The 27,171-nt window shown below is 39.6% G+C and overlaps 1 protein-coding gene across 1 annotated transcript in view; it reads right to left on the minus strand.

Moving 5' to 3' along the window:
- Positions 1 to 5,324: 5,324 nt before the first annotated feature.
- CPA6 (carboxypeptidase A6) overlaps positions 5,325 to 27,171 on the minus strand; it is a 319,928-nt gene continuing 298,081 nt past the window's right edge. Inside the window, exons 9-11 of the mRNA XM_023222418.2 lie at positions 17,528 to 17,730; positions 11,128 to 11,212; positions 5,325 to 5,843 (exon numbers count right to left, since the gene is read on the minus strand). Coding sequence (XP_023078186.1) covers positions 5,656 to 5,843; positions 11,128 to 11,212; positions 17,528 to 17,730 — 476 coding nt within the window. The 3' untranslated portion in view covers positions 5,325 to 5,655. The remainder of the gene's footprint in view (positions 5,844 to 11,127; positions 11,213 to 17,527; positions 17,731 to 27,171) is intronic.

Raw genomic sequence — 27,171 nt, forward strand, 5'->3', positions numbered from 1 at the left:
TCTCCACCTCCTGACCTCGTGATCCGCCCACCTCGGCCTCCCAAAGTGCTGGGATTACAGGCTTGAGCCATCGTGCACGGTCAATAGTCTCATTAACATCAATATCTCATGATGTTTCTCAATGTTATAGGTTAAATTTTATCTCCCCCTTCCCCGCAAAGAGATATGTTGAAGTTTTAACTTCCAGTACCTCGGAATGTAGGGTCATTGCAGATATAGTTAGGATGAGGTCATACTGGAATAAGGTGGGACCCTGATCCAATATGACTATTGTCTTTCTAAGATAAATGTGATGGCAGAAACACACAAAGAGAAGGACATAGAAATTCAAGGCAGAGCTTAGTGTTTTGTAACTGCAAGCCAAGGAATGCTAAGGACTGCTGGTAACCAACCAGAAGCTAGGAAGAGGCAAGGGAGGGGTTCTCCTACAGGTTTCACAGCAAACATGGCCCCACTGACATCTTGATTTTGGACTTCCAGGCTCCAGAACTGTGAGAGACAAAATGTGTATTTGGTTTGGTTTGGTCTGGTTTGGTTTTAGAGACAGGGTCTCACTCTGTCACCCAGGCTGGAGTACAGTGTTGTAATCATAGCTTACTGCAGCCTTGAATTCCTGGTGTCAAGCAATCGTTCCGCTTCAGCCTTGTGAGTAGCTGGGACTACAGGTGCATGCCACCACACCTGGCTAATTTTTTTATTTTTAGCTTTTGTAGACACAGGGTCTCACTATGTTGCCCAGGCTGGTCTCAAACTCCTGGCTTCATGTAATCCTCCTGCCTCAGCCCCTCAAAGTGCTGGGATTACGGGTGTGAGCCACCACGCTTGGCCAAATTTGTGTTGTTTTAAGCAATCCAATTTGTGGTCCTTGGTTACAGCGGCCCTAAGAAACTAAAATACTTGCTAAAACTGAAGAAGCTGATAATTTAAACTCAATATAACCAGAATTTACGAAATTACTTTTCTATAATAGTGAGGAAAAAAGTATCTTGCTGAACTATTTTTAAAAGTGCATATGCTGTTTTTAGTTGAAGTAAACCTTTTTATTCTTAAGTATTGACAAAAATATAACACTTTTGTTCCTCAGACACAGCAACTAGCAGAATGCCTTAAACATAAATCATTCCACAGTATATTTTGTGGCTTAATTTAAAAAGATTAAAAATGAAAATAGCCCATAAATACTAAAATACTCTCTTATAGAATATGAGCCATAAAATACATACAGAACTACTGGAACGTGAGAGTAATCATTGAAAAGAATTTGCATGAGGTTCATCAAGGGAAAATTTCATCTTGAATGTATATATGAATAATAAAGAAACTATATGCCCTGCAGTTTGTGGATTATTCAGATTCTATATTTTCTGTTGCCTTATTTTGGCTTTGAAAAAAATACTCTTAGCACTAATACTATGTGATGTGCAGGGCCAAATAAAAGAATATACATTTTAGTTTTTGGCATTAACTTGCTAACAGACCTTATTACATAGATTTGGTATGGTTGAAAATTAAAAATATAATGAAAAACAAATTTGGGGCTGGGTGTAGTGACTCATGCCTGTAATCCGAGCACTTTGGGAGGCCGAGGTAGGTGGATCACTTGAGGCCAGGAGTTTGAGACCAGCCTGGCTGAAATGGCAAAACCCTGTCTCTACTAAAAAAACCCCAAAAAATAGCCAGGCGTAGTGATGCATGCCTGTAGTCACAGCTACTTGGGAGGCTGAGGCAGAAGAATAGCTTGAACCCGGGAGGCGGAGGTTGCAGTGAGCCAAGATCGTGCCACTGCACTCCAGCCTGGGTGACAGAGGGAGACTCTGTCTCAAAAAAAAAAAAAAAAAAAAAAAAAAAAAGTTGGTGGTATCATTTGTAAATTCTTTGATTTTTGTTTCCCCTGAATACCCGAGTTGACTATTGTTTTGTTGTCACAAGAGTGTGTCACAAGAGTGATGACATTTGCTGGAAAGACATTAGTGGATACCTGCAAAGGATCTGGAAGCAGGCAGCTCTCAGAGCAGGGACTACGGCAGCACGCTCCCAACCACAGGGGAAAGTCTCCTGACATCAAGTGTCCCGGAAGGCCACCAGGCACTAGCTGAATTGCTGTGCATCTGGTCAGGTCCATTGAGGAGCAGCACCTTTCCATTCTTCAAGGTCTTCACAAGCCTCCAGCCCTCGGGATTGTTCTGGACATTTTGGTTTTTGCCTATTACACTGGTAGAAATAGCTAATATAATACAACCCCCCACCCCAGATCATTTGAGATGGAAGGATGAATTCCACACATGGAATGAATTGAAGTTTAAATTCCCAGGTGTAGTACTCCTTAGCAGGACCAAGCCTCAAAACTGCCTGAGATCCATTCCTACAGATATATAACTAGGACTACAAAATAAAAAGATAACTAAGATTGATAAAACATAGATAAACTAAGATATACTGACTACAATATTCTAGTTTCTGTGCTAAGCACTCCGCCTATAGTATCACTTAATATTTCTTTTCAATTTAATTTTGATATATTTTATAAACATCAGAACAATTGAGTGCTGAGTTGTTGGGAGCTGGTTTTTAAAAATTATTTTCCTCTGAAAGGAATATACTCTTTGGTATGTATATATCAATATTACAAAATAAAAACAATATTACAAAAAAGTTAAATAATATGGTAAGGCTAATACTTAAAACAAGTATTTTGTTTCATCTCGTCTTACTAATTACAATTATTTACTCCTTACTTATTCCCTCTCATTGCCTGGTATTTTAAATCTTTTTAGTTATTTCTTCTAGTATTTTCTTTCTTATTTCTAAATAACATACATATATAGATACTTCCTGATTTTTTAGTCTTTTTGTGCATTGACTTCCTTTTTTTTTTTTTTTTTGTCTATTGACTTCCTTCTATGGAAGATGAGGATTTACCCTCCTATACCTCCTCTTCCTGCATTCTTGCATACATTTCAGTTCCTCCTATCCTTCTGATATATTTATATCATAATTTTTGGTTAAATTAATATCTAGGGCTAATATTATTTTGATTATATAAGTATTATTTATAGCTAAGTCACAGAGTATATCATGATTCTATTTCTTCTCTTGTATAACTCATTGTTTCCACTAGTTAATAAATACATTTTTTTATTTGCTTGGTTTTGTGTGCTTTTATTACTCATTCATACCATGGTTCTCTAATGTAAGTAAAAATGGCCTTTGAACATGTTTAAATGTTCTATCTGTTGCATATTTATCTTGAAGAATTTCATCTGAAGTCTTCAGTTCTCCTCCTCCTACCCCAAGTTAGTTGTTCTGTAAGTTTGACATATAGCTACTACCTGTAGATCCATTCACCACGATCTTCAGATGTTTTTATTGGTTTCCCTGTGTTCCTAAATCCTTTGTCTTTCTCTTGCCGTACTCCCTCCTTTTGGTAGATCACATTCTCCAGGGTTTTCCTGAGAAAGGTAAGTAACTTAGGGCCTCACTTCTATGAAAATGTTGAGATTCTACCCTTACAATTCAATGACAATTTTTCTAAGTTTAGATTTTTTTTTTTTGGTCTAATTTTTCCTCAAAAACTCTGAAGGCATTTCTCCATTACCTTTCAGCTATAATGGTGCTGTTGAGCAGCTGCAGGCTACTCTAGTCCTCATTATGTTGTCTGTGTCCCCGACCCCCCAACACCCTAGAAGTTTTTAGGCTCATCTCTTTATCCTGGTGTTCATGATATATTCTGGTCAGGCAAATCCTCTAAGAGGATTTGTACTTGCTTGTACCAAATGCTTGGGGGGTATTGCCAGTCTGGGATTAAACTGAATTAAATTCTTGGCTAGAGGTTTATCAGACCATTTAGATAGTCTGATTTTGGACCACAAACTTGTGTGAGGCTGCCTCATGGTTCCAAATTCTCAGTGGCAATTTCTCTCTTCTCCACTCTTGCCAAAATTTGAAATGGTCAATTTTTCTTGTGGCCCATTAGAAGTACTATGGAGGCTTATTTCTAATTTACCCTTACACTGAAGGTATCATTCTTTGGAATCCCAGAATTCTGGTAGAAGGAGAATCTATTAGACTTCCCAACTTGCGGTAGCCCTGGGCTTGGCTCTCTGGCTCCATTCCTCAAAATGCCCACACTCAGCTGGTTTGACAAACACTCTCAGGATAACAGTGGTGCACTTGCCTTTCTAGATTTTTTCACTCGATAGCTGGCTGGCGTGGATTTTCTTTTTTGTCTGATAACTTTAAGATGATTTTTAAAAAATTATATATATTTTTTCTTCCTTTTTTTTTTTTTTTTTTGAGACAGGGTCTCACTCTGTTGCCCAGGCTGGAGTGCAATGGTGCAATCATAACTCACTGCAGCCTCAGCCTCTCCAGGTTCAAGTGATCCTCCCACCTCAGCCTCCCAGGTAGCTGGGACTGCAGGCATGTGCATGCCTGACTGATTTTATTTTTTTCTTCTATATCGTGTAGTGATGGGGTTTCACCATGTTGCCCAGGCTGATCTTGAATTCCTGGGCTCAAGTGATCTTCCCACCTTGGCCTCCCAAAGTGTTGGGATCATAGGTATGAGCCACTGTGCCTGGCCTAAAATATGATATTTTGTCTAGAAGTTTTAGTTATTTCCAGCAGTCCAGATACCTATCTTGTCATTGCCCTATAAATGGAAGTCCATGATTTTAAATATATTTCTAAGCCTCAATTTCCTCAATTGAAAAATGAGGATAGTTTATACCTCATAGTATTGTACTATTGTGGGGAATAAGTGAGATGATTAGTGTAAAGCTCTTAATTCTGTGCCTGCACTTCAATTAATGTTTACTTATTTTTTTTTAATGGCATTCTCAGAGTCTAAACATATATTGCTCTATCTTGCTATATTTTTATTCATATATGGTGCACCTAATACCAAGGAAATGAAGATGTGAATAATCTAAGGGTCTAATAAATTTTATGTTTTATATATATATATGAGATGGAGTATCACTCTGTCGTGCGATCTCAGCTCACTGCAGCCTCCGCCTCCTGGGTTCAAGCGAATCTCCTGCCTCAGTTTCCCAAGTAGCTGAGACTACAGGCAAGCGCCACCATGCCCAGCTAATTTTTGTATTTTTAGTAGAGACGGGGTTTCACTATGTTGGCCAGGATGGTCTTGATCTCTTGACCTCGTCATCTGCCCGCCTCAGCCCAAATTGCTGGGATTACAGGCGTGAGCCACTGCTCCCAGCCTATGTTTATTATATTAAGAAACATAGTTGGCTTTTTCCATTTCATAATTTTCCATTTCCAATGAGAACCAAGTAATTAAACATCATTACTAGCCTAGATCTTAATTGAGAACATGAAATTTATTGAAAGGAAATCCTCAATTAATTTGTACATTTCTTGAGAAATGGGAAATTTGAAAACATTCCCTCCCAGCATAATCAAATAAGACTCTAAAGGGATAGAAAAATGGATACTTTTTCTTATAATAAACTAGGCTATGCCCTATTTTTTCTGTTTTCTATTGCCACAAAGTCAAATTGCGTGGGGTCTTTTTAAAGTCCATAGATATGTTAGCTCTAAGCAGCTGCCCTTCTCTTTGAAAACAGTTTCTATCCAGGGCCAAGTAGGCCTTGCTCAGAACCCTATGGCAGTTGACCTGAGCCTTGGGCTGTCTCAGGGACATTTCTTTAGCAGGTGCATTGTGATATTTTTCACAGCCAGCATAGTTTCTGTACAGGTGGGTTTGATGAGCATCTCTGGAAGTAAAAATCCAAAATGCCCAGTGTCACGCAGTTCGAAAGCAAATGCATAAGGTATTCCATTTTTGTAGGCCCAATCCATTGAGCTACCAGAGCTCACATCTAAAAGTTAAAACAAAAAAAAGATCAGCCTCACTAAAGAGTTCGTATAATTTTCTAAATGTATATACTGTATAGTATCTGCTTATTAAGCTTTACTAAATCCTTCCAATTAAACACTGTTTTAATAAGAATGATTTAACAGGAGTTCTTTGGCATCTGGTGCATGGAACTTATAAATCATCCCTTCAACCATCTTTAAGGATCCAGTCTATGTGTGAATGCCTTACCAGCATGAAGACCTCAAAATTTCTCAACCTCAATTCCAAAAATGTTTATGTTCATCCCCACTTTATTCACCTATAAACAACCTATACTGGGAACTCTTTTTGTTTTTAGTTATCACTCAGTTCTTCTCTACTTCAATGTCTAGAATACTGAAATTGTGTTCCCAGAAACGTCCTTTTTTTTTTTTGAGATGGAGTCTCACTCTGTCACCCAGGCTGGAGTGCAGCATCACCATCTTGGCTCACTGCAACCTCTGCTTCCTGGGTTCAAGTGATTCTCCTCCCTCAGCCTCCCAAGTGTCTGGGATTACAGGAACTCACCACCATGCCCAGCTAATTTTTGTATTTGTAGTAGAGACAGGGTTTTACCATGTTGGCCATGTTGGTCTTGAACTCCTGGGCTCAACTGATCCTCCTGCCTTGGCCTCCCAAAGTGCTGGGATTACAGGTGTGAGCCACTGCTTCTGGCCCCAGAAAACCTCCTTATTTCTTCCACCTCCCTGTGTTTCCACTCCGGCCTAACCTATTCTGTGCCTTTACTTAGATTGGTAGTTTCCAGATTCCTCTCTGTTTTCTTGTAGATTCTCTAGTTGGCCATGGTCAATTATTTCACTGAATTTCTCTCCAGACCCTCAACATGCCTGATTCCTGTCCTTTTTCTGCCTTTGTTTGGCTCATCCTCAATCCCTGGCCCAGTTTCTCTGCTTCTGCTAGGTGAGGGAGCTAGAGAAAGTCTTTGCTGGGCAGAGATCCTATAAAGTCACATTACCTCATTACTGAAGTCTCTTTCTGCCCCCATGCTGCTCTAGGTTCCTTTTCTAGTTCGTTTACTGAAACTTTCCCATTCTCTTCTCATCTTCACTCTACACTGTCTCCACTACTCTAGATCAGGGGTCCCCAACCCCCAGGCCACAGACCAGTACTGGTATGCTCTATAAGTTCCATGCACTGGTCCTGGTCCGTGGCCTGTTAGAACTTGGGCTGCACAGTGGGAGGTGAGTGGTGGGTGAGCCAGTGAAGCTTCACCTGTATTTACAGCCACTCACTATCACTTGCATTACTGCCTGAGCTCTGCGTCTTGTCAGATCAGTGGCAGCATTAGATTCTCATAAGAGCATGAGCCCTATCCTGAACTGCACATGTGAGGGATCTAGGTTGTGCGCTCCTTTTAAGAATCTTATGCCTGATGATCTGTCACTGTCTCCCATCACCCCTAGATGGGACCATCCAGTTGCAGGAAAACAAGCTCAGGGCTCCCAGTGATTCTACATTATGGTGAATTATATAATTATTTCATTATATATTACAATGTAATAATAATGGAAATAAAGTGTGCAATAAATGTAATGCACTTGAATCATACCAAAACCATCCCTCCCCCACCCCACCCCTGTCCGTGGAATAATTGTCTTCTATGAAACCAGCCCCTGGTGCCAAAAAGGTTGGGGACTGCAGCTGTAGATGATTGCCCCATTGCCTCCTCTACTGACATTAGAGCCCTCTGACTTTCCCCCTTTGAGCTCAGAGGAAGAAATGCTCCCTGTCTTTCACATGTGTCACCCCTTGATACTGTTGGTTATTGTCGACTCTGGTAGTAAAAGGCCCTTCTCCATGACTTTGTGTTATTAATTATGCATCTGCATTGGTCCAAGTACTCAAGGACACCTTTCCTACAGCACTTCCTTCAATTACCCTACCATATGCCCTTGGTTACCCTCTTCTTTTTCCTCTTTCTTTTGCTTTAGAACCCGAGGGAGAACCTACATATACTGTGTCTACATCCTCAGCCACTTTCAATCTGGCTATTGCCTCTACCCGTGTATTAAACTTTCTTTTGGAAGATTACCAATGACCGCAGGTCTAGCCTCTTTTTCTGTTTTTTTGTTTTCCCCTCAGATCCCACTTTCAGTGTCTCCACAGCCTTTAACACAGCTGACAAGCCCTCTGGCTACTCTCTCCTTCGGGCTCCTGTGACCTCACACTCTTTAGCTTTTCAGCACAGAGTTGAAAGCAGGGAACTAGACGTAGCCTGCAGCCTGGGCTGTATCTGATCCCACCACATAGTGGGTAACTTCTCTGTGCCTCAGTTTCCCTTTTTGAAAAAAGAGACTGATGATAATACAGTACCTGCATAGCATAGGGTTGTTGGGAAAATTGAATAAAGTAATAAATCACTTGAAAGTACTCAAGATATATTAACTGTTATTATTTGTCTCTTTATACCCCCAAGTGCATATGTAGTTTTTAGTCTAACAGGCTTTTAATAATAATTCATTAAATGATAAATGTTTCATGGAAAAAATCTTTGTATACATTTTTCCTGAAACTTATATAATCTAGCTTGAGATAATCCTATTATTATTATCATTAAATTTTCAAAGCATGGTCATTTACTCAAAAAATATTGCTTTTATGCTATTTTTCCTAGGACAAGTTAGAGATGGAATTATTATTATTATTGTTATTTTTTCTTGAGCCAGAGTCTCCCTCTGTCACCCAGGCTGGAGTGCAGTGGTACGATCTTGACTCACTGCAACCTCTGTCCCCCTGGTTCAAGCGATTTTCCTGCCTCAGTCAACTGAGTAGCTGGGATTACAGGCGCCCCTCACCATGCCAAGCTAATTTTTTGTATTTTTAGTAGAGACGGGGTTTCACCACGTTGGCCAGGCTGGTCTTGAACTCCTGCTCAGGTGATCCACCCACCTCGACCTTCCAAAGTGCTGGGATTATAGGTGTGAGCCACCGTGCCAGGCCAGAGATGGAATTATTATATAAAGATGACATTAAAATGACTGTTTCTCAGATTCCCTTTGCTTCAGTTAAGGACAGAAAATAGGCTATGGCTTCAGTGTCCCTCTGGTTAGGGTACATTGGAACTACAAATAGTAGTCATAGTAGCCAAGTCAGAGACAATATGTGCCAACAGTTACATCATGGTGATGTGACAGCCTCATTTCTTTTTTTTTTTTTTTGAAACGGTGTCTCGCTCTGTCACTCAGGCTGGAGCGCAATGGCACCATCTTGGCTCGCTGCAATCTCTGCTCCTGGGGTTCAAGAGATTCTCCTGCCTCAGCCTCCCAATTAGCTGTGATTACAGGTGCCTCCTACCTCTGCTTCCCTGGTTCAAGTGATTCTCCCGCCTCAGTCAACAGTGTAGCTGGGATTATTTAATTTTTGTCTTTTTGGTAGAGAAGGGGTTTTGCCATGTTGACCAGGCTGGTCTCGAACTCCTGACCTCAGATGATGCACCCGCTTTGGCCTTCCAAAGTGCTAGGATTACAGGCATGAGCCACAGAACCCGGCCAACTACCTCATCCCTATGGTAATAGATTGTTCTCAGTAAATATAATACTCTGACTGTGCCTCTATACAAAGTGGAAAAGGTAAACAGTAAGATCTAAAAAAATTAATGTTTAAAAATTGTTTATATATATTATGTTGGCATTAATTGGTAATATGATTTTTTAAATACAGTTTTTTTCCCTTTCAAGGTGGCCACTGAAAAACAGTTTTAAAAAGGTCAACATGAGACCAATGAACATGGACTTTGAAAAAATAAATAAAACTATTGATACTCCTGACATTCTCATTATTAGAATAAACTTATTTGTCAATGTTAATTGACAAACCAAGTGTTTACTCTGAAGGCTGAAGAAAGTGAGTGGTAAAATATTAGGAATACAATGATAGGTAGATTAAAGAAGTCAAGGAGAATTTTGCTACTTTACTCAGAAGCATAATCAGATGTCACTACCTACACATATACATACAACATGTGTGTGTTTACCTTCATTTGCATACACATTCATATATACATGATTTCTCACTAGATTTTCCAAGTCATATAGTGAATACATTTTACAGTTTAAAAGGCCCTGAATCCAATTCTTGTTACAGTTGTGGAAACTGAGGCCCAGGATTAATAAATACCTTGGCCTGGTTGACAGACCTGGCAGAATTAGGACTAAAATGCATATATTATGATTCTTTGTCTAAGCTCTTGCCATATACCCATTTGGAAGGACATGCCATCCTGAAATAAGCCAGATCGGTATATCAATTGTTGAAAACATTGGAGATTGTAGTTACAGAAAGGGTAAGCCGACTTGTTTCTTCCTGCACGCAGCAAACAGTAAAGATTCCTCTAGGAGGGGTATTCTCACTATAAGAAGGGTATTCTCACCACAGACTTGGAATTCAAGGCTGCAGCGGGCCTAAATATACTCAACAAAGTAACCCCTATCTTCCATTGGTTTTACAAACCCCCTATTTATTTCCTATTTCCCTAGAAAATTTACTGCCCTTAGCCAGATTTATTTTTGTCCTGTTATCTATTCTCAAATTTATCGTTCCTTGTCCAAAAAGTATAAAATCATCTTGCTTTGGCCACCTCTTTGGACTTCACTCTGTTGTGAAGATCCTGTACACATAGAATTAATAAAATTTGTATGCTTTTCTCTTGTTTAACCTGCGTGGTGTCAATTTGGTTTCTAGATCCAGCTGCAGGGCTTACTTGGAGTGAAAGATGGGAGGTGACGGGGGATTGGAAGTGATCTCTGGCTCCACTATACATTTTTCTCCATGTAAAAAAAGAAATACTTTTAAATCACCTTTTAAGGGATAATTCAATGGAAGGTGCTACATAAGAAACAGCATTTCATAACAAGAACAGTGGCAGAAAGGAGTAAAAGGGAAGCAGTTGTAGGGCTGAAACATTTACTTCTTTATCTTCCCAAGGTCCGTTTTCACCCTTGTAGTAGTTAGAATTGCTTCAGGAGCCCATTTTGGTATGTTCTACTGTCATAAGATCTCCATTGAGTTTGTAGTCATTACTGCATGCTTAGCATATTCTCTGCTTTGAATTTGTTTAAATGGGTAGGGTGATTTCTGTCAAGCTGTGTAAAACTAATCAGATATAAACTCCTATTTTCCTCAGCTAATTTGATAGTCAAAAATTTTACTTTAGGGAGAACACACTTTCTCCCTTCTAAAAGGAAGTCATGATACAGGATATTGGTTCAAGAGAGAGGATTCTAACACAATGTACGCAGGAAACTTACACAATGTTGTGGAGGCTGGTCCATATCTGTATCGTACCCCGTATACTGACTGAAGTGCATTCACAGCTTTAGAAGCTGCAGATTCCTATGAGGGAAAATGGATAAATTTTATATATCGTTGCATTGAAACTTTTTACATACACTGCTATGTTGTTTGAGCCTTATCGGTCATCAATAGATGGCTTCATTGGTTAAGATCTATATTCATTAATAATATTATATTACTCTAATTTCACACGCTACATTTTGCAACATGTTTTAGAACACATCATTTCATTGATCTCACAACAAACCAGTGATCAATAATATTTCTATTTTATAGTTGAGAGAAGGAAGGCTCAGCAAGGTTAAATGGGTATGCAGAGTGGTTGAGCTAAGTACTCATATTTTCTAAGGCTGACTTAGTGTTCTATTCTCTTCACTTCAGTTCAAGGACACCTATTTCTTTCTTTCTTTCTTTCTTTTTTTTTTTTTTTTGAGACGGAGTCTTGCTCTATCGCTCAGACTGGAGTGCAGTGGCGCAATTTCAGCTCACTGCAACCTCTGCTTCCCAGGTTCAAGTGATCCTCCTGCCTCAGCCTCCTGAGTCGCTGGGACTACAGGCATGTGCCACCATGCCTGGCTAATTTTTTGTATTCTTAGTATAGATGGAGTTTCACCATGCTAGCCAGGATGGTCTAGATCTCCTGGCCTTGTGATCAGCCCATCTTGGCCTCCCAAAGTGCTGGTATTACAGACATGAGTCACTGCACCCGGCCAGGGACACCTATTTCTACAAGTTACAAAATACTTGGCAGGGCAGGGACCATGTCAGTCTCAGTCATAGCTCACAATCAGTACTTAGCAATATGCCTGTATACAACAGATGCTTGATCAATATTTCTTATATGAATGTTGAATAAGCATAAATCTGAAAGAGTATTAAGATAAGTAGGCCGGGCGCGGTGGCTCAAGCCTGTAATCCCAGCATTTTGGGAGGCCGAGACGGGCAGATCACGAGGTCAGGAGATGGAGACCATCCTGGCTAACACGGTGAAACCCCGTCTCTACTAAAAAAATACAAAAAACTAGCCGGGCAAGGTGGCGGGCGCCTGTAGTCCCAGCTACTCGGGAGGCTGAGGCAGGAGAATGGCGTGAACCCGGGAGGCGGAGCTTGCAGTGAGCTGAGATCCGGCCACTGCACTCCAACCCGGGCGAAAAGGGGGACACCAACACAGAAAAAAAAAAAAAAAAAAAAAAAAAAAAGATAAGTATACATTTCACTGGGTATGTACAAGGTATTTAGCACACATCTGAATCAATTAAGAAACCCTTTAATTCAATAAGAATGACTTCTCTTATGCTATGTGCTTATCCTTACTGGGAATGGAAACAACTTCAGAATGCTCATGACTTATAAGGTTACATATGCCTCCCACAGAGGTTAGACAAGTACTGCTAAGAGGCAGAAAGTCTAAGGTGGAACTTTTCCTACCAATGGAAAAAAATTAGGAAAAATATTCAACACAATCAAAATACTAAAAGATGCATACTCTAACATGAACTGGAATGATACTCACTATCCTTTACATATGGTATAAAAACACTGGTTTCAACAAGGAGTTAGAGAAGTATTATATGACAAGTGAGAGGAAAAGAAGTATGTTGAAACCAGAATACAACTCTCCCATTTCAACTTGCTTATGAATAATTTAATACTTAAATTGGAGCACTCCGGACAACATGGTGGTGTGTACTGGACTGAGTTTCAGGTTGCTGTCCTCATTCAGCTCAGAAATGCATGAGGCAGTATTTACAGCAAATGTCACCGTTTGTGGATATTCAGGGACCAGGCTCCAGAAGCTGGCAGACTATTTACTGTTGATCTCACTGATGACGACATTCTTCTCATGGGAGCCAACAGAATAGGAATATAAACACCACAATTAAATAACTTTATGGAGATTGTTCTAAGATTTTAACATCTTCTCCAATAGTCTCAGCAATATTCCATGGCAAGGACAGGTATTTCTACATTTAGAAGATTATTGCATTCTGCTAGTGAGGGAACCTTGCTTCTCATTATTTAGGCTGACTAAACCCAAGGGCAAACAAATCTAAGAAAAAAAAAATCACTTTGCCTATTTACACAAAGGAGAGGCACAGTTTTAGCCTTTTGAGCTCACTGCACCTCTGCCACTTGGGTACTGGTGCATGTTGACTAGGGTTTAGATGTCATCTCTCCACAAAAACAAAACTCCATCATTTTTTCAAAGAATTATTTTATAGGGGGCCACAGCTAGACACCTATTTGAAAGGACTGACTTAAGTGATCCCTCTTTTCTCTACTCTATCCTGTTTCCAATTGTCAAAAAGTACCTAGACATCAGTTATTGGGCTTCAGCTAAGTAAATGGTGTGTGTGTGTGTGTGTGTGTGTGTATGTGTGTACATATATATATATTATATATATTATATATATTAACTCTGTCTAAAATATATATATATAAATTATATATATATATTTTAGAATATATATATATAATATATATAAATTATATATATATATATATATTTTAGACAGAGTTTTGCTCTTTTCGCCCAGGCTGGAGTAAAATGGTGTGATCTCAGCTTACTGCAACCTCTGCCTGCCAGGTTCAAGCAATTCTCCTGCCTCAGCTAATCCTGTAGCTAGGATTACAGGTACCCGTGACCAAGCCTGGCTAATTTTTGTATTTTTAGTAGAGATGGGGTTTCACCATGTTGGCCAGGCTGGTTTCAAACTCCTGACTTCAGGTGATCTGCCTGCCTTGGCCTCCCATAATGGTATACATTTTTATTTAAATATTTCCATATTTAAAGCAACTTAATGACTTAAAAAACATTGCCAGAAATACTGAATCTTACATATTGATGGAATATTTTTAAACAATTTCAATCAAATTTAATGGTTTCTGCTTAACATTCAGGGATTGTCTAGTTCCTGAGAATTATAATCATGATTTTAGTGACCAAGCTTATGATTAACTCTCTCCAGAATTTCTCAACAATGGCATTGTTGACATCTTAGACTGAATAATTCTTTGCTGTGGGTTCTGTCCTGTGCACTGTAGGGTGTTTAGCAGCATCCTTGGCCTATACCTGCTAGATGCCAGTAGCATCCCCCAACCCTGTTGTGCCAATGAAACATGTCTCTAGACATTGCCAGATGTCCACGGGGAGGCAAATTCATCCTTTTTTTTTTTCCTTTCTTTGAGACAGGGTCTCACTCTATTACCCAGGCCGGAGTGCAGTAGCATAACCTTAGCTTACTGTAACCTCTGCCTCCTGGACTCAAGCAATCCTCTCACCTCTGCCTCCTGAGTTGCTGGGACTACAGGTATGCACCGCTATGCCTGGCTAATTTTTAAAAATATTTTGTAGAGATGAAGTCTCACTACATTAACCAGGCTATTCTTGAACTCCTGGGCCCAAGCAATCCTCCAGCCTGGGCCTCCCAAAGTGCTGGGATTACAGGCACTAATGATCTATTTTATGCCACATCTTCTAATCCAAGACAAAGGAAAATAGACTTAACTTAAAGTGGGAAGATAAACTTAAAATACGAAGAACATTCTCATATGATAATTGTTTTTTTTTTTTCAGACGGAGTCTTACTCCGTTGCCCAGGCTGGAATGTAGTGGTGCTATCTCGGCTCACTGCAGACCTCCACCTCCCAGGTTCAAGTGATTATCCTGCCTCAGCCTCCCAAGTAGCTGGGACTACAGGTGTCTGCCACCAGGCCCGGCTAATTTTTATATTTTTTTATTTTAGAGATGGGGTTTCACCATGTTGCCCAGGCTGCTCTCAAATTCCTGGCAGCTTGGCCTCCCAAAGTGCTGGGATTACAGGTGTCAGCCACTGTGCCTGGCCCTCATACAATAATTTTTATATATTATGTAGTCCACATCATCTGTTGTATGAATATAAACAGACACAGTGCCCACGTAAGAAAAGTTGAACATTTGCCTATAGGAATACTGTGATACAAATTGTTAGGATGCCAGGTCAACAAAAACAACAGCTATAGCAGCAGCAGCAACAAAAACAAAGTATATTTGACCCACAGAGCAGCTAAAGAATAGCAGTATAGAATATAATTATCACTTTTACAATAGTTCTAAAGAGGGAGAATTTGCTCAGAATTCTTGGAAGGCCAAGAACAAAATTCTCTTTTTGGACAGAATAAGTCTTCCCCAGGCCCTCCTAAAGTCTTCGACATCTAGATCAGAAATTCCTAAAACCCCAAGCAATTGGTGCAGGATTTGGAGTTTAAGGTGTAGGGAGAAAGGGAATGATTCTCTTCAATAAAATTTTAAATTCAAGTATAATATTGTGGTATAATAAAAAAATAAATATTTGGTCCTTGTCCCTGGTTCTTGGCACACAGTTTCTAAAAACTCCTGGAATCTCCAGAGTGCTAAGGGTGTCTTTTGGATGGTAATGAGATGACTTGTGGCTGGAGGCCCCTAAGTAGCTTCAGGATGCAGGGTGCTGCCAGAAAGACCAAACTTTGTGACTAGAGAGTTGGAACTTTTAGCTCCATCCTTCACCCTCTGAGGAGAAGAGAGGGGCCAGAGATTGAGTAAAAACTCCAATGGTTAATGACTTAATCAATTTGACCTCTATAATGAAATCGCCATGAATACCCCTAAACAGCAGGGTTTGGAGAGCGTTTGGGTTAATGAGCACTGGATGTGCTGGGAGGTTGATGCACCTAGAGAAGGCACGGAAGCCTTCAGCCCCTTCCCCTGTACCTTGCCTTATGCATCTCTTCCATTTGGCGGTTCCTGAGTTGTGTGATTGATGGATTGATAAGACAGGGTCTCACTCTGTCTCCCTGGCTGCAGGGCAGTGGCATGAACATGACTCACTGCAGCCCTAACCTCCTGAGCGCAAGTGATCCTCCTGTTCCAGCCTCCTGAGTAGCTGGGACCACAGGTATGTGCCATCACCATGCCTGGCTAATTTTTAATTTTTTTGTAGAGATGGGGGTCTCACCATGTTGTGCAGGCTGGTCTCAAATGTCTGGGCTCAAATGATACACCTGCCTGGGCCTCCCAAAGTACTGGGATTATAGGAGTGAGCCACTGTATCCAGCCAATTGTGTATCTTAAATAAACAGGTGATAGTATGCAAAGCTCTTTCCTGAGCTCTGTGAGTCATTCTAGTGAATTATCAAACGAGAGGTGGGCTGGTAGGAACCTGCAACTCTGCAGCCAAGTCAGACAGGAATGTGGTTAACTTGGGAACCCCCTGCTTGCTACTGGTGTCTGAAATGAGGGCAGTCGTGTGGGACTGAGTCCTTAAACCTGTGGAGTCTGATGCTAACTCTGGGTAGTGAGTTACCAAATGGAATTGAATTGTTGGACACCCAAGTGGTGTTGGAGAAGTGGTGCTGGAAAAAGACATTACACATTTGGTGTCAAGAGGCCAAAAAAGCCCTAAAATATACATGTAGAAGAGTACACCATTTTTGAGCTGATTGCTCAACAAATGATCACAAATTGAACACATTCATGTAACCACCACCCAGGTCAAGGAATAGAACTTCAGCAGCAACCCAATTTCCTCTCAATCACTGTACCCCTTCCTTTTTCCCCAAAGGTAAGTGCCACCTGACTTCTAGCACTGTATATTAGTTTTTCTTGGTTTTTGAACTTCATAAGCTTTTAGATGCTATAGGCTCTGAAATGACTCACTTAGTGATGAATGATGCCCCATAGTGAATAGCTTGTTGGGTTTCTGATATAAGGAGAGAAAGAAACTCTGCTTTTTCATTTTTAAGTAATCTTAAGCCTGAAAGTCTGTTCATTCTGTTAGACAAGTACTAACTTGTCAGATACATACCCAAAGACTTAGTAGCATTAAGCAAACAGCACTTATAAATTAAAACCTGCTTTTAACTAATGAGAGTCAATCTATAATTTATGAACAATTGTTTACTCAATAAAATTAATTACAGCCTTGCATACATGACCAGAGCTATGATACTAATCAAATCCACCCTGACCTTTTCTGTGTAACCTGCGGTAAGAATACAAATAGGTTTGAAAGGACTGTATTTGAGAAGCACCACTACGGTTAAAAGCAACCGCTATGGAACTAGAGTTGGGGCTGAATCCTGGCTATGAGACTTAGTAGTTGTGTGTTCTCCATCTAATTACTTAATCTCTTAGCTTCTAGCTTCTTTATCTGTAAAGTGGGGATAATAAAAGCTGCTTCATATGATTGTTATGAAGAATAAATGAATCAATACATGTAAAATACTTATTAGGATAACACAAACATTTGTTTGCCATCATCATTAGTACTTAGAACCATCTTAGCTTCAGAAAAGCAGCATGAAGCCTGATGCACATGCACAGGGTCAAATACTTACCACACAGCTAAAATTGGGAATTGTTGCATATTTGTAAGAATAGGGATACAGCAACATCTGAGCATATGCATGAAAGGAGAGATAAGCCCTAATGTGCTTTCTGTGTTTTCGAAGGAAGTTAGCTACAGCCTTCACTTCCGGCTCAGATTCTGGAAAAGGGCCACAGTATGTATCATCACAAGGGTGCATAGAAGCTCCTTCATCTGCAAGTCAGAAAAGAAAATGGGGTAAGGAAGTAGGCAGGGAAGAAACAAGAAACACAAATCAGCACTGTTAAGCTGTGATTTTTCTTTTATTTCTGCAAACATATGGTATTATTAAGCAATTCATCTAACTTCTCATTTATGGAAATCAATACAAAAGTTCCAAGGTGATTCAAGTTCCCATGCACAATAGGAGGGCCTGAATGGAAACCAGGTACTGATTTTTCAAGTTTGAACCTGCACAAACTACTCTAAAGAAATCGCTCTATCAGCTGTCACTTCTAGCTGCACCTAGCAGCTTGAAAAATAGTACAGCAAGTGTTCAACAAATATTTGTTGAATAAGTTAATGTCAGTTAGAAAGAAAAGGCTAGACATATGTAAAGGTATCTGATAAGATACAAATACTGATATAGCAAGAACATAAAGACAGGCCAGAAATAATTTCACCAATTTCTATTATACTTTTAGAACAGCACTATCCAAACTAGTTTTGTAAAACCAGGAGGCTTTGCTAGTTATCTTGGTTAGAGTTTAGTTATGAAATCTTCAAAACAAAATATTAATAACTTTTGAATTAAAAATCAAATTATATAGAGTATACTTAAGAGGTTTAAGGAAGGAAGGAAGGAAAATAAGAATCACTAGAACAATCACAAAGTATTATGGTTCTAAGAAAATTTGGAAATAATTACATTTTCCATAGTTATTTGCCATATGAGGCCACTGATGTCTCTTCCCTACCTCTAGAAAATGATAATTCTCTCCACAAACTAGTAGAAAATGGTGGTTCTGTGATGTAGTCAAATTCTACTGAACATAAAAAGACAGCCCAGTCAAATTGGGCTAAATCTTGAGGACCATCAGTGTAGCTTATGCTGCAGTGAAGACAAGAGTCAAGATGGGGAACTTACAGCAATTGGGGTTTTCCTCCTTTGAATCTCATCCTGAAGATGTCTCAGAAGCAAGTGGGCTATAGGTGGAACTTAGAATGTAACATAAAAACTATAGCTGGGCAGAGTGTGGTGGCTTAGGCTTGTAATCCCAGCACTTTGGGAGGCCGAGGCGGGTGGATCACAAGGTCAGGAGACCATCCTGGCTAACACGGCGAAACCCCGTCTCTACTAAAAATACAAAAAAATTAGTCAGGCGTGGTGACGGGCACCTATAGTCCCAGCTACTCGGGAGGCTGAGGCAGGAGAATGGTGTGAACCCAGGAGGCGGAGCTCTCAGTGAGCGGAGCTTGCGCCATTGCGCTCCAGCCTGGGCTACAGAGTGAGACTGCGTCTCAAAACAAAACAAAACAAAACAAAAAATACTATAGCTGATACTCTGGAGGGAATGGAAAAAATAAAGAGAAATCTGTGGAATACAGACCTAAAGCACTGGAAAGGCAAGATCACAAACTAAACAACTAATTCTGGAGGGAGCAGAACTGATGAGCCAGAGAAAACAAGAATTTACAATAATCCTAATAAACATTCTCAAGGGCATGTAGGAGGTCACTGGAAACAAATAGGGACAAGGAGTTATAAAAAAAAGGACCAATCAGATATAGTAGAAACAAACAATTTAATTCAGGGTTGAATGAATACAGTTGATGAATGAATTAATAAGATGGAGAGTGGTTTGAAACATTCCCAGAAGGCATCAGGAAGAGTAAAGAATAGGAAAAATGAGAGAAAAATGAAAGGGCATGAAAAATAAAATAAATATCAATATGTGATGAATGGGAGCCCTAGAACGAAAGGAAAAAATAAAGTTAAATATTTGAATAACTGCAAATTAAAATTTCTCCACAATTTTTTTTTTGGGGGGGATGGAGTCTCGCTTTGTCACTCAGGCTGGCGTGCAGTGGTGCAATCTCAGCTCACTGCAAACTCTCTGCCTCCTTGGGTTCAAGTGATTCTCTTGCCTCAGCCTCCTGAGTACCTGAGATTACAGGCGCCCTGCCACCACACTTGGCTAGTTTTTGTATTTTTGGTAGAGACGGGGTTTCACCATGCTGGCCAGGCTGGTCTTGAACTCCTGACCTCAAGTGATCTGCCCGCCTTGGCCTCCGAAAGTGCTGGGATTACAGGCATGAGCCACCATGCCCAGCTAAAAATGTCTCCACAATTAAAGAAAGATTGAACAGACTTATTGTGCACCAAACAAAAGAGATAGAGAGGAAAATATCAACACTTTGACAAATTATAGTGCAATTCAAGAAAAGAAAACAATTCTAGAGAGAAAAAGCAAGTCATTTAGAAAGGAACAAGAATTCCATTCACATTTGACTTTTCAACAGCAACATTTGAGTAATAAATCCAATGTATTTATTAAAAAGGAATTTTGAATCTAGGCTTCTATATCTAGCTGGATTCTCACTGCAATGTGAGAGTGAAATAACGATGTTCTCTAGCATCTAAAAGGCCTCAAAAGAATATACCATACACTGACATACTTTGAAAACACCCCTGAAGAAAGTATTCCAACAAAATAATGAGTAACTCCAGAGAGCCTATTTGATATGAGAATTGCAGGTTAATAAGTAGCTTAGTAACATTTGCTACCTAAATAAGCAATAGCGAAAGGGTGGAGGGGTGGGAAGTATAATGATCTAGGTATCAAATCCTAGGAAACAACAAATTGATGGAAAAATAAAGAGGTGTGTGGGCAAGGAAGGCAAAAGCATGCTAAATTGTTGGTCTGTTTTGAAAAGGAGATATAGATATTGATTAAATTTAGAAATTGATGGAAAAAAACAAACCTAAGTATGGGTATTAAATTCGGAATAACCACCAGAATAAGAAAAATAGAACACAGACTTCATAACTAATGGAATTAACTTTGAACCATTTAATTGAAAGTAGTAAAGAAGGAAAAAAGAAAAAAGAAACAGGGCCAGCCGCAAAGGCTTACACCCTAATCCCAGCACTTTGGGAGGCCAAGGTTGGAGGACTGCTTGAGATCAGGAGTTTGAGACCAGCCTGGCCAACATAGTGGGATCCCATCTCTACAAAAATTAAAAAAAGTTAGCCAGGTATGGTGGCACACACCTGTAGTCCTAGCTACCTGAAAGGCAGGGGCAGGATCGACTGAGCCCAGGAGTTTGAAGTTACAGTGAGTTGTGATGGTGACATTGCACTCTAGTCTGGGTGACAGAGCAATACCCTGTGTCTTAAAAGAAAAGAGGCTGGGTGTGGTGGCTCACGCGTGTAATCCCAGCACTTCGGGAGCCAGGGCGGGTGGATCACCTGAGGTAAGGAGCTTGAGACCTGCCTGGTCAACATGGTGAAACCCCATTTCTTCTAAAAATACAAAAAAATTAGCCAGGTGTAGTGGTACATGTCTGTAATCTCAGTTACTTGGAAGGCTGAGGCAGGAGAATCACTTGAACCCGGGAGGCAGAGGTTTAAGTGAACTGAGATCACGCCATTATACTCCAGCCTGGGTGACAAGAGCGAGATTCCATCTCAAAAAAATGAAAGAAAAGAAACACTGGAAAACAGAGAACAGGAATACAGGAATTAAGACGGTAGAAATAAGTCTTAAAGTAACAGTGATTATGAAGAATGCTAATACGTGAACTAATTGATCAAATGACTGATTTTATTTTATTTATTTTTTTATCTCAAATCCTGCAGAAAATGATTTAAAAATTATTTTTAATAGAGATGAGGTCTTGCTATGTTGCCCAGGCTGGTGTTGAATTCCTGAGCTCAAGCAATCCTTCCACCCTGGATTCCCAAAATATTGAGATTACAGGCATGAGCCATAGTGCCTGGCCTGATGTTTTCATATAGAAAAATAAAGAAGATCCATAGAAAAACATGTGGTGTAAGTAGATATACCAGATGTCTACTTTTAGTACTGTGGCAGCCTTGGTATTTGTATTAGTTTCCTAAGGCTGCCATAACACATTACTACAAAGTAAGCCACTTAAAACAACAGAAATTTATTCTCTTACAGTTCTTGAGGCTAAAAGTCTGAAATCAAGGTGTCAGCAGGGCCATCCACCTTCTGAATTCTCTATGGAAGAATCCTTCCTTGCTTCTTCCTAGCTTCTGGTGGTTCTTGGCAATCCTTGGCATTTCTTGGTTTGTGGATGCATTCCAGCCATGTATCACTTAAAGAAAGACATGCCAGGTATGGTGGCTCATGCCTGTAATCACAACACTTTGGGAGGATGAAGTGGGTGGATCACTTGAGGTCAGGAGTTTGAGATCAGGCTGGCCAACATGGTGAAACTCTGTCTCTACTGAAAATACAAAAATTGGCTGGGCGTGGTGGCATGCATCTGTAATCCCAGCTACTCAGGAGGCTGAGGCATGAGAATTGCATGAATCCAGGGGGTGGATTTTGCAGTGAGCCAAGATAGTGCCACTGTACTCCAGCCTGGGTGACAGAGAAAGACCCTATCTCAGAAACAAATAAATAAAAAAAAATAATATGTTCTGAGAAATACAGCATTAGACAATTTCATCAGTGAGTGAACATCATAGAATGTACTTATGCAAATGTAGATGGTGTAGCCCATTGCTCTAGGCTGTAAACCTATACAGTAAATCATTCTACTGAATACTGTAGGCAATTATAACAAGATGATAAATATTTGTGTATCTAAACATGGAAACAGTGGAGTAAAAATTCAGTATTATAATCTTATGAGACCTCTGTCATATATACAATCACTGTTGACTAAAACATTGTCATATGGTGCATGACTATACTCCAGTCTCTTCTTGTATGTTCACATGGCTTTCTTCCCTGTGTGTTTCTCTGTGTGTCCTCTCTTCTTATTATAAGGACAACTCACTGAATTTAACTAATTACTTCCACAAATAACCTTTTTCCAGATAAGGTCATATTCCAAGGTTTCAGTGGACATGAGTTTGCGGGGAACACTATCCCACCACAGTTTTGAGGAATTATCCTATTGCAGAAAAACTAGATCCTGCATAGGATACTTTCTCTGAGACACTGTTTATTTTGCAAGAAGTAGAGGAGTCTCCAAGACACCTGGATAAAAGATCAATTAAAAAATTCAATAGTGTAATTCTACTCTTGACAATATTACTTACAAGAATGTGTAGTAGAAAATAAGGTGTTATTCCCAATATCTACGAATTAAGCTATTAAATAATGCCTATTAGAAAGAAAATGTTAAAACTCTACTAAAAGATCTATAATTTCAGAATTGAATTAGAGAACTATACCATGTTCATGAATATGATGACTTGGTAGTGTAAAGATATTCATTCTTCCCTATTTATTTAGTTATTTTGTTCAATTCAATTTTGACAAAAATATCAGCAGCAGGATTTTGGGAGAAAACTCAACTAAAGAACTCTGAAAGTTTTGAGGAAGAGTAAATAGCTCAGAAAATCTTGGAAAAGAAGAGTAGACAAGGGCTTATCTTATCAGGCATTAAAACATACATAGGTATAATCATAGAAACAATATGATATAAAGTCAGAAATAAACTAGTAGACCAATGGAACAGAATCACCAAGAAAATGACTGTTTAGTAAATGATGTTGAGAAACTAGCACATAATATGGAGAAACCAGAAGTGGATCCTTAGTACATAAATATACAAAAGTAAATTCTAAATGATTTAATAATTTAAATAACAAAAATAAGACATGGTAAGCAGAAAAAAATATAAGGGTTTGGTTGTTGTTAGGGGCTTTCCTTAACCCTTTTCCTTCATATCATCCTTCTGGACGGACTTACAGAATGCGGGGATGGGTATATAAAAGAGGTGCTCTTTAATAACTAAGTTTTTCCACAAGATTATATGCAGGGTGAACAGTGGGGAAAAAGGACCTTATGTATGTTTGGTCATATATAATGAATGTAGAATGAATTAAGAAGTTTTTAGTATTATAATCACAATTTTACCAAAAAGCAAGGAAATATAAAGTAACACAAATACACATGACAACATAAGTCAGACTATGTGTAATAATGTAATAATATAAAGGGCTTATATTTTAAAATTACAAGCTGATGTTGAACTGAACTTAACAAAAATTTTTGAATACTTCTGTTCTAGACACTATGTTATATACTGGGAATCAAATATGAAGAAGCCACAGACCCTGAGTTGACAAACATAAAGATTATGCTGGAACACATAAAGGTAACAGAAAAAATCAATATAATGTGGTAAATGCTATGATATATTTAGAAGACAGGGCAATGAGGCAATCATCCTGTGTGAGTGTTCAGGAAAATCTTCTTAGAGGAGATAATGTCCCCTGGAAGAGACAAATCTAGAGGGATAGATATGAGTTAGAAGATAATTTCAGGTAGTAAGAACAGTATCAACGATGGTGTGAAGGCAAGAGACATTTGGTAGTAAGATTCAACATAAAACGTGAGTCAGAGAATTCTGGTGGATGCGCCTAGAGTAGTAATTAGGAACTACTTCATGGAACATCTTATATATTATGCAAAGGAGCTTGTAGTGTCCTCTAGGCAGTGAAGAACCTCTGTGGTCCCCAGAAAATACACTACTGAGGCCTCTTGCTGCCGTGAGCATAGTTGACTGACAGCTCCACTTGCTACCCTCTGGATCCATCACTGCATTCTTATCAAGTCCACATTTCCCCACAGTTGCTTTTGCCAATGACTGATCATAGTAGAGGCATTAGTGCAGGCCCATTCTTGCCAGATGCAGGTATCCTTTACAAGGCAATTTTGGCTTGATGCATCCCCATAGGCCTGCCAAAGCCTTTCTTAGAGTTACATGTTAGTCTGAGACTCTTTCAGCCCCATCCTTTTCTCCCCACTCCTTTCATAGGTTTCTGACCTGTATCATGGCAAAAAAGCTGTCCTAGTCTATTCTTTTTTTTTTTTTTTGAGACGGAGTCTTGCTCTGTCACCCAGGCAGGAGTGCGGTGGCACGATCTTGGCCCACTGGAACCTCCACCTCCTGTATTCAAGTGATTCTCCTTCCTCAGTCTCCCGAGTAGCTGAGATTATAGGTGCGCACCACCATGCCTGGCTAATTTTGTATTTTTAGTAGAGATGGGGTTTCACCATGCTGGCCAAGCTGGTCTCCAACTCCTGACATCAAGTGATCCACCCGCCTTAGCCTCCCAAAGTTCTGGGATTACAGGCATGAGCCACTGCTCCCGGCCCGTGTCCTAGCTATTCTTGCTTCCTCTTCTTTATTTTTGAAAGGTGTTTCCTTCAAATACATCTCTTGTCATCTAATCCTGAGTTGATTCCTGCTTCCTGGAGATCTTGAGCTACCATAACTGAAATTCTTTTTTAATCACCACTTTATTGAGATATAATTTACATACAATAAATTCACCCTTTTAAAGTGGATAATTCAGAAGTTTTTAGTATATTTACTGAGCTGTGCAACCATCACCATTATCTAATTTTATAACGTTCAATTCCAAAAAGAAATCCCACACTTTTTAGCAGTCAATTCACATTTCTCTTCCTCTCAGTCTCTTAGCCATGAAGGATTTTAAGGCATGGTCAGATTTTTATTTTAGATTTATCTTGTAAAAGTTTATAGGATAGATTTGTAAGAGGCAAGTCCATAATCAGGGAGACCAAATCAAGACACAATTACAACAATCGGGGCCAGAGATATTGACAGCTGGAGTTAGGGCTGTGGTATTAGGAACAGTACCAAGGGGGTGCATTAAAGAAATATTTGGAAGATTAACTAATTGGATTTGGTGACTGGTTGAATGTGCAGGGCAATGAGGCGGGGTTTGATAACGTCTTACCTCTGTGGCTTGGTCAACTTAGTCGACAGTATATATATATATTTTTGAGATGGAGTCTCGCTCAGTCGATCAGGCTGGAGGGCAGTGGCGTGATCTTGGCTCACTGCAAGCTCCGCCTCCCGGGTTCACACCATTCTCCTGCCTCAGCCTCCTGAGTAGCTGGGACTACAGGCGCCTGCCACCACGCCCGGCTAATTTTTTTTTTTTGTATTTTTTGTAGAGATGGGGTTTCACTGTGTTAGCCAGGATGGCCTCGATCTCCTGACCTCGTGATCCACCCGCCTTGGCCTCCCAAAGTGCTGGGATTACAGGTGTGAGCCACCATGCCCAGACGACAGTAGTTGTTTTGAATGAAACATTGAATAGATGAGAAGGGATGTGGACATATAGGGAGAAAAGGAAGATGTTTATTTCATTTTGGACATGTTAAGTTTGGCTGCCAATAGAGATTTCTAATGGGGTACTGAAGATAAATATGAAGCTCAAAGGAAATACTAGGCTAGAGAAAAAGACTTGGGGGTCATTATCATTTTGTGAAAGTAAAATCGGCTGCTCATGACTAATCCCAGCACTTTGGGAGGCCGAGGTAGGTGGATCACTTGAGATCAGGAGTTCGAGATCAGTCTGACCAACATGGTAAAACCCTGTCTCTAGTAAAAATACAAAAATTAGCTGGGTGCTGTGGTGGGTGCCTGCAATTCCAGCTACTTGGGAGGCTGAGGCAGAAGAATCCCTTGAACTCAGGAGGCAGAGGTTGCAGTGAGCCACTGCACCCCAGTCTGGGCAACGGAGTAAGACTCCGTCTCAAAAAAAAAAAAAAAAAGTGAAATCACTCAAAATGAATACAAAGCTTCAAACTGTGGGGAATATCAGTATTTAAAAGACACAAGGAGTATAAGAGGACTCTGTCATTCACACTAGGAAGGAATTGTCAGGAAAGTAGGAGGACCACAAGATGCCAGGGGCTTGATGTTTCAAGGAGAGTGTGGTTAGCCTGTAAAATGCAGAAAAGAATTTCATTTAATTTTATAGTAACAAAGTAACTGGGGACTTTTGCTTTAGAAAAATTAGTGGAGTGGTAGGGGCAAAAGCCAGATGTTATAGGCACTTAGAGGAATGAATGTGAAGAAAGGAGAAGGAGATAGTAAGTATAGACTATCTTTTTTGGGAAGCTTGGTCTACAAGGGAAGAAAATATATACAATGATAGCTAGAGGTAACCTTGGGGATAAGAAGCAGATTTAAGTTTTCTTTTTTTAGGGAGCACAAGCATATCTAAAGAAAGAAAGGGGAAAAGTATAGATGAAAAAAGAAGAGAGATTATTTGATAGGAGAAAGTTCTAGAAAAGATGTGAATGGGTGAAATCAGCAACCAGGTGGAGTGACAGGCCTTGAATAGGAGATGGGGCTTTGGATTTCCTGTTTTCTTCAAATGTCTTTGATTCCTCATCCCATCAGTAAGAAACTTTTTGCATATCCCTGATATATATTTTTAATTTATATATGTCTTATTTGTAGTCTAATATCATATAAGACATACCAAAATAATATTTAGAATGTTTAGAGATGAATTAAACTATAATTAAAATATTTTTAATTTTTAAATTGATGGTATAGAAAGGCATTAATTCTCTTAAAATAAGGATCAGAAAGATAGATGAAATCTAACTTAAATACCTTAGCAGTGTCTACCTGTTGTTT

The sequence above is a fragment of the Piliocolobus tephrosceles genome, chromosome 7 (genome assembly GCF_002776525.5).
Source record: "Piliocolobus tephrosceles isolate RC106 chromosome 7, ASM277652v3, whole genome shotgun sequence".
Lineage (NCBI taxonomy): Eukaryota > Metazoa > Chordata > Mammalia > Primates > Cercopithecidae > Piliocolobus > Piliocolobus tephrosceles.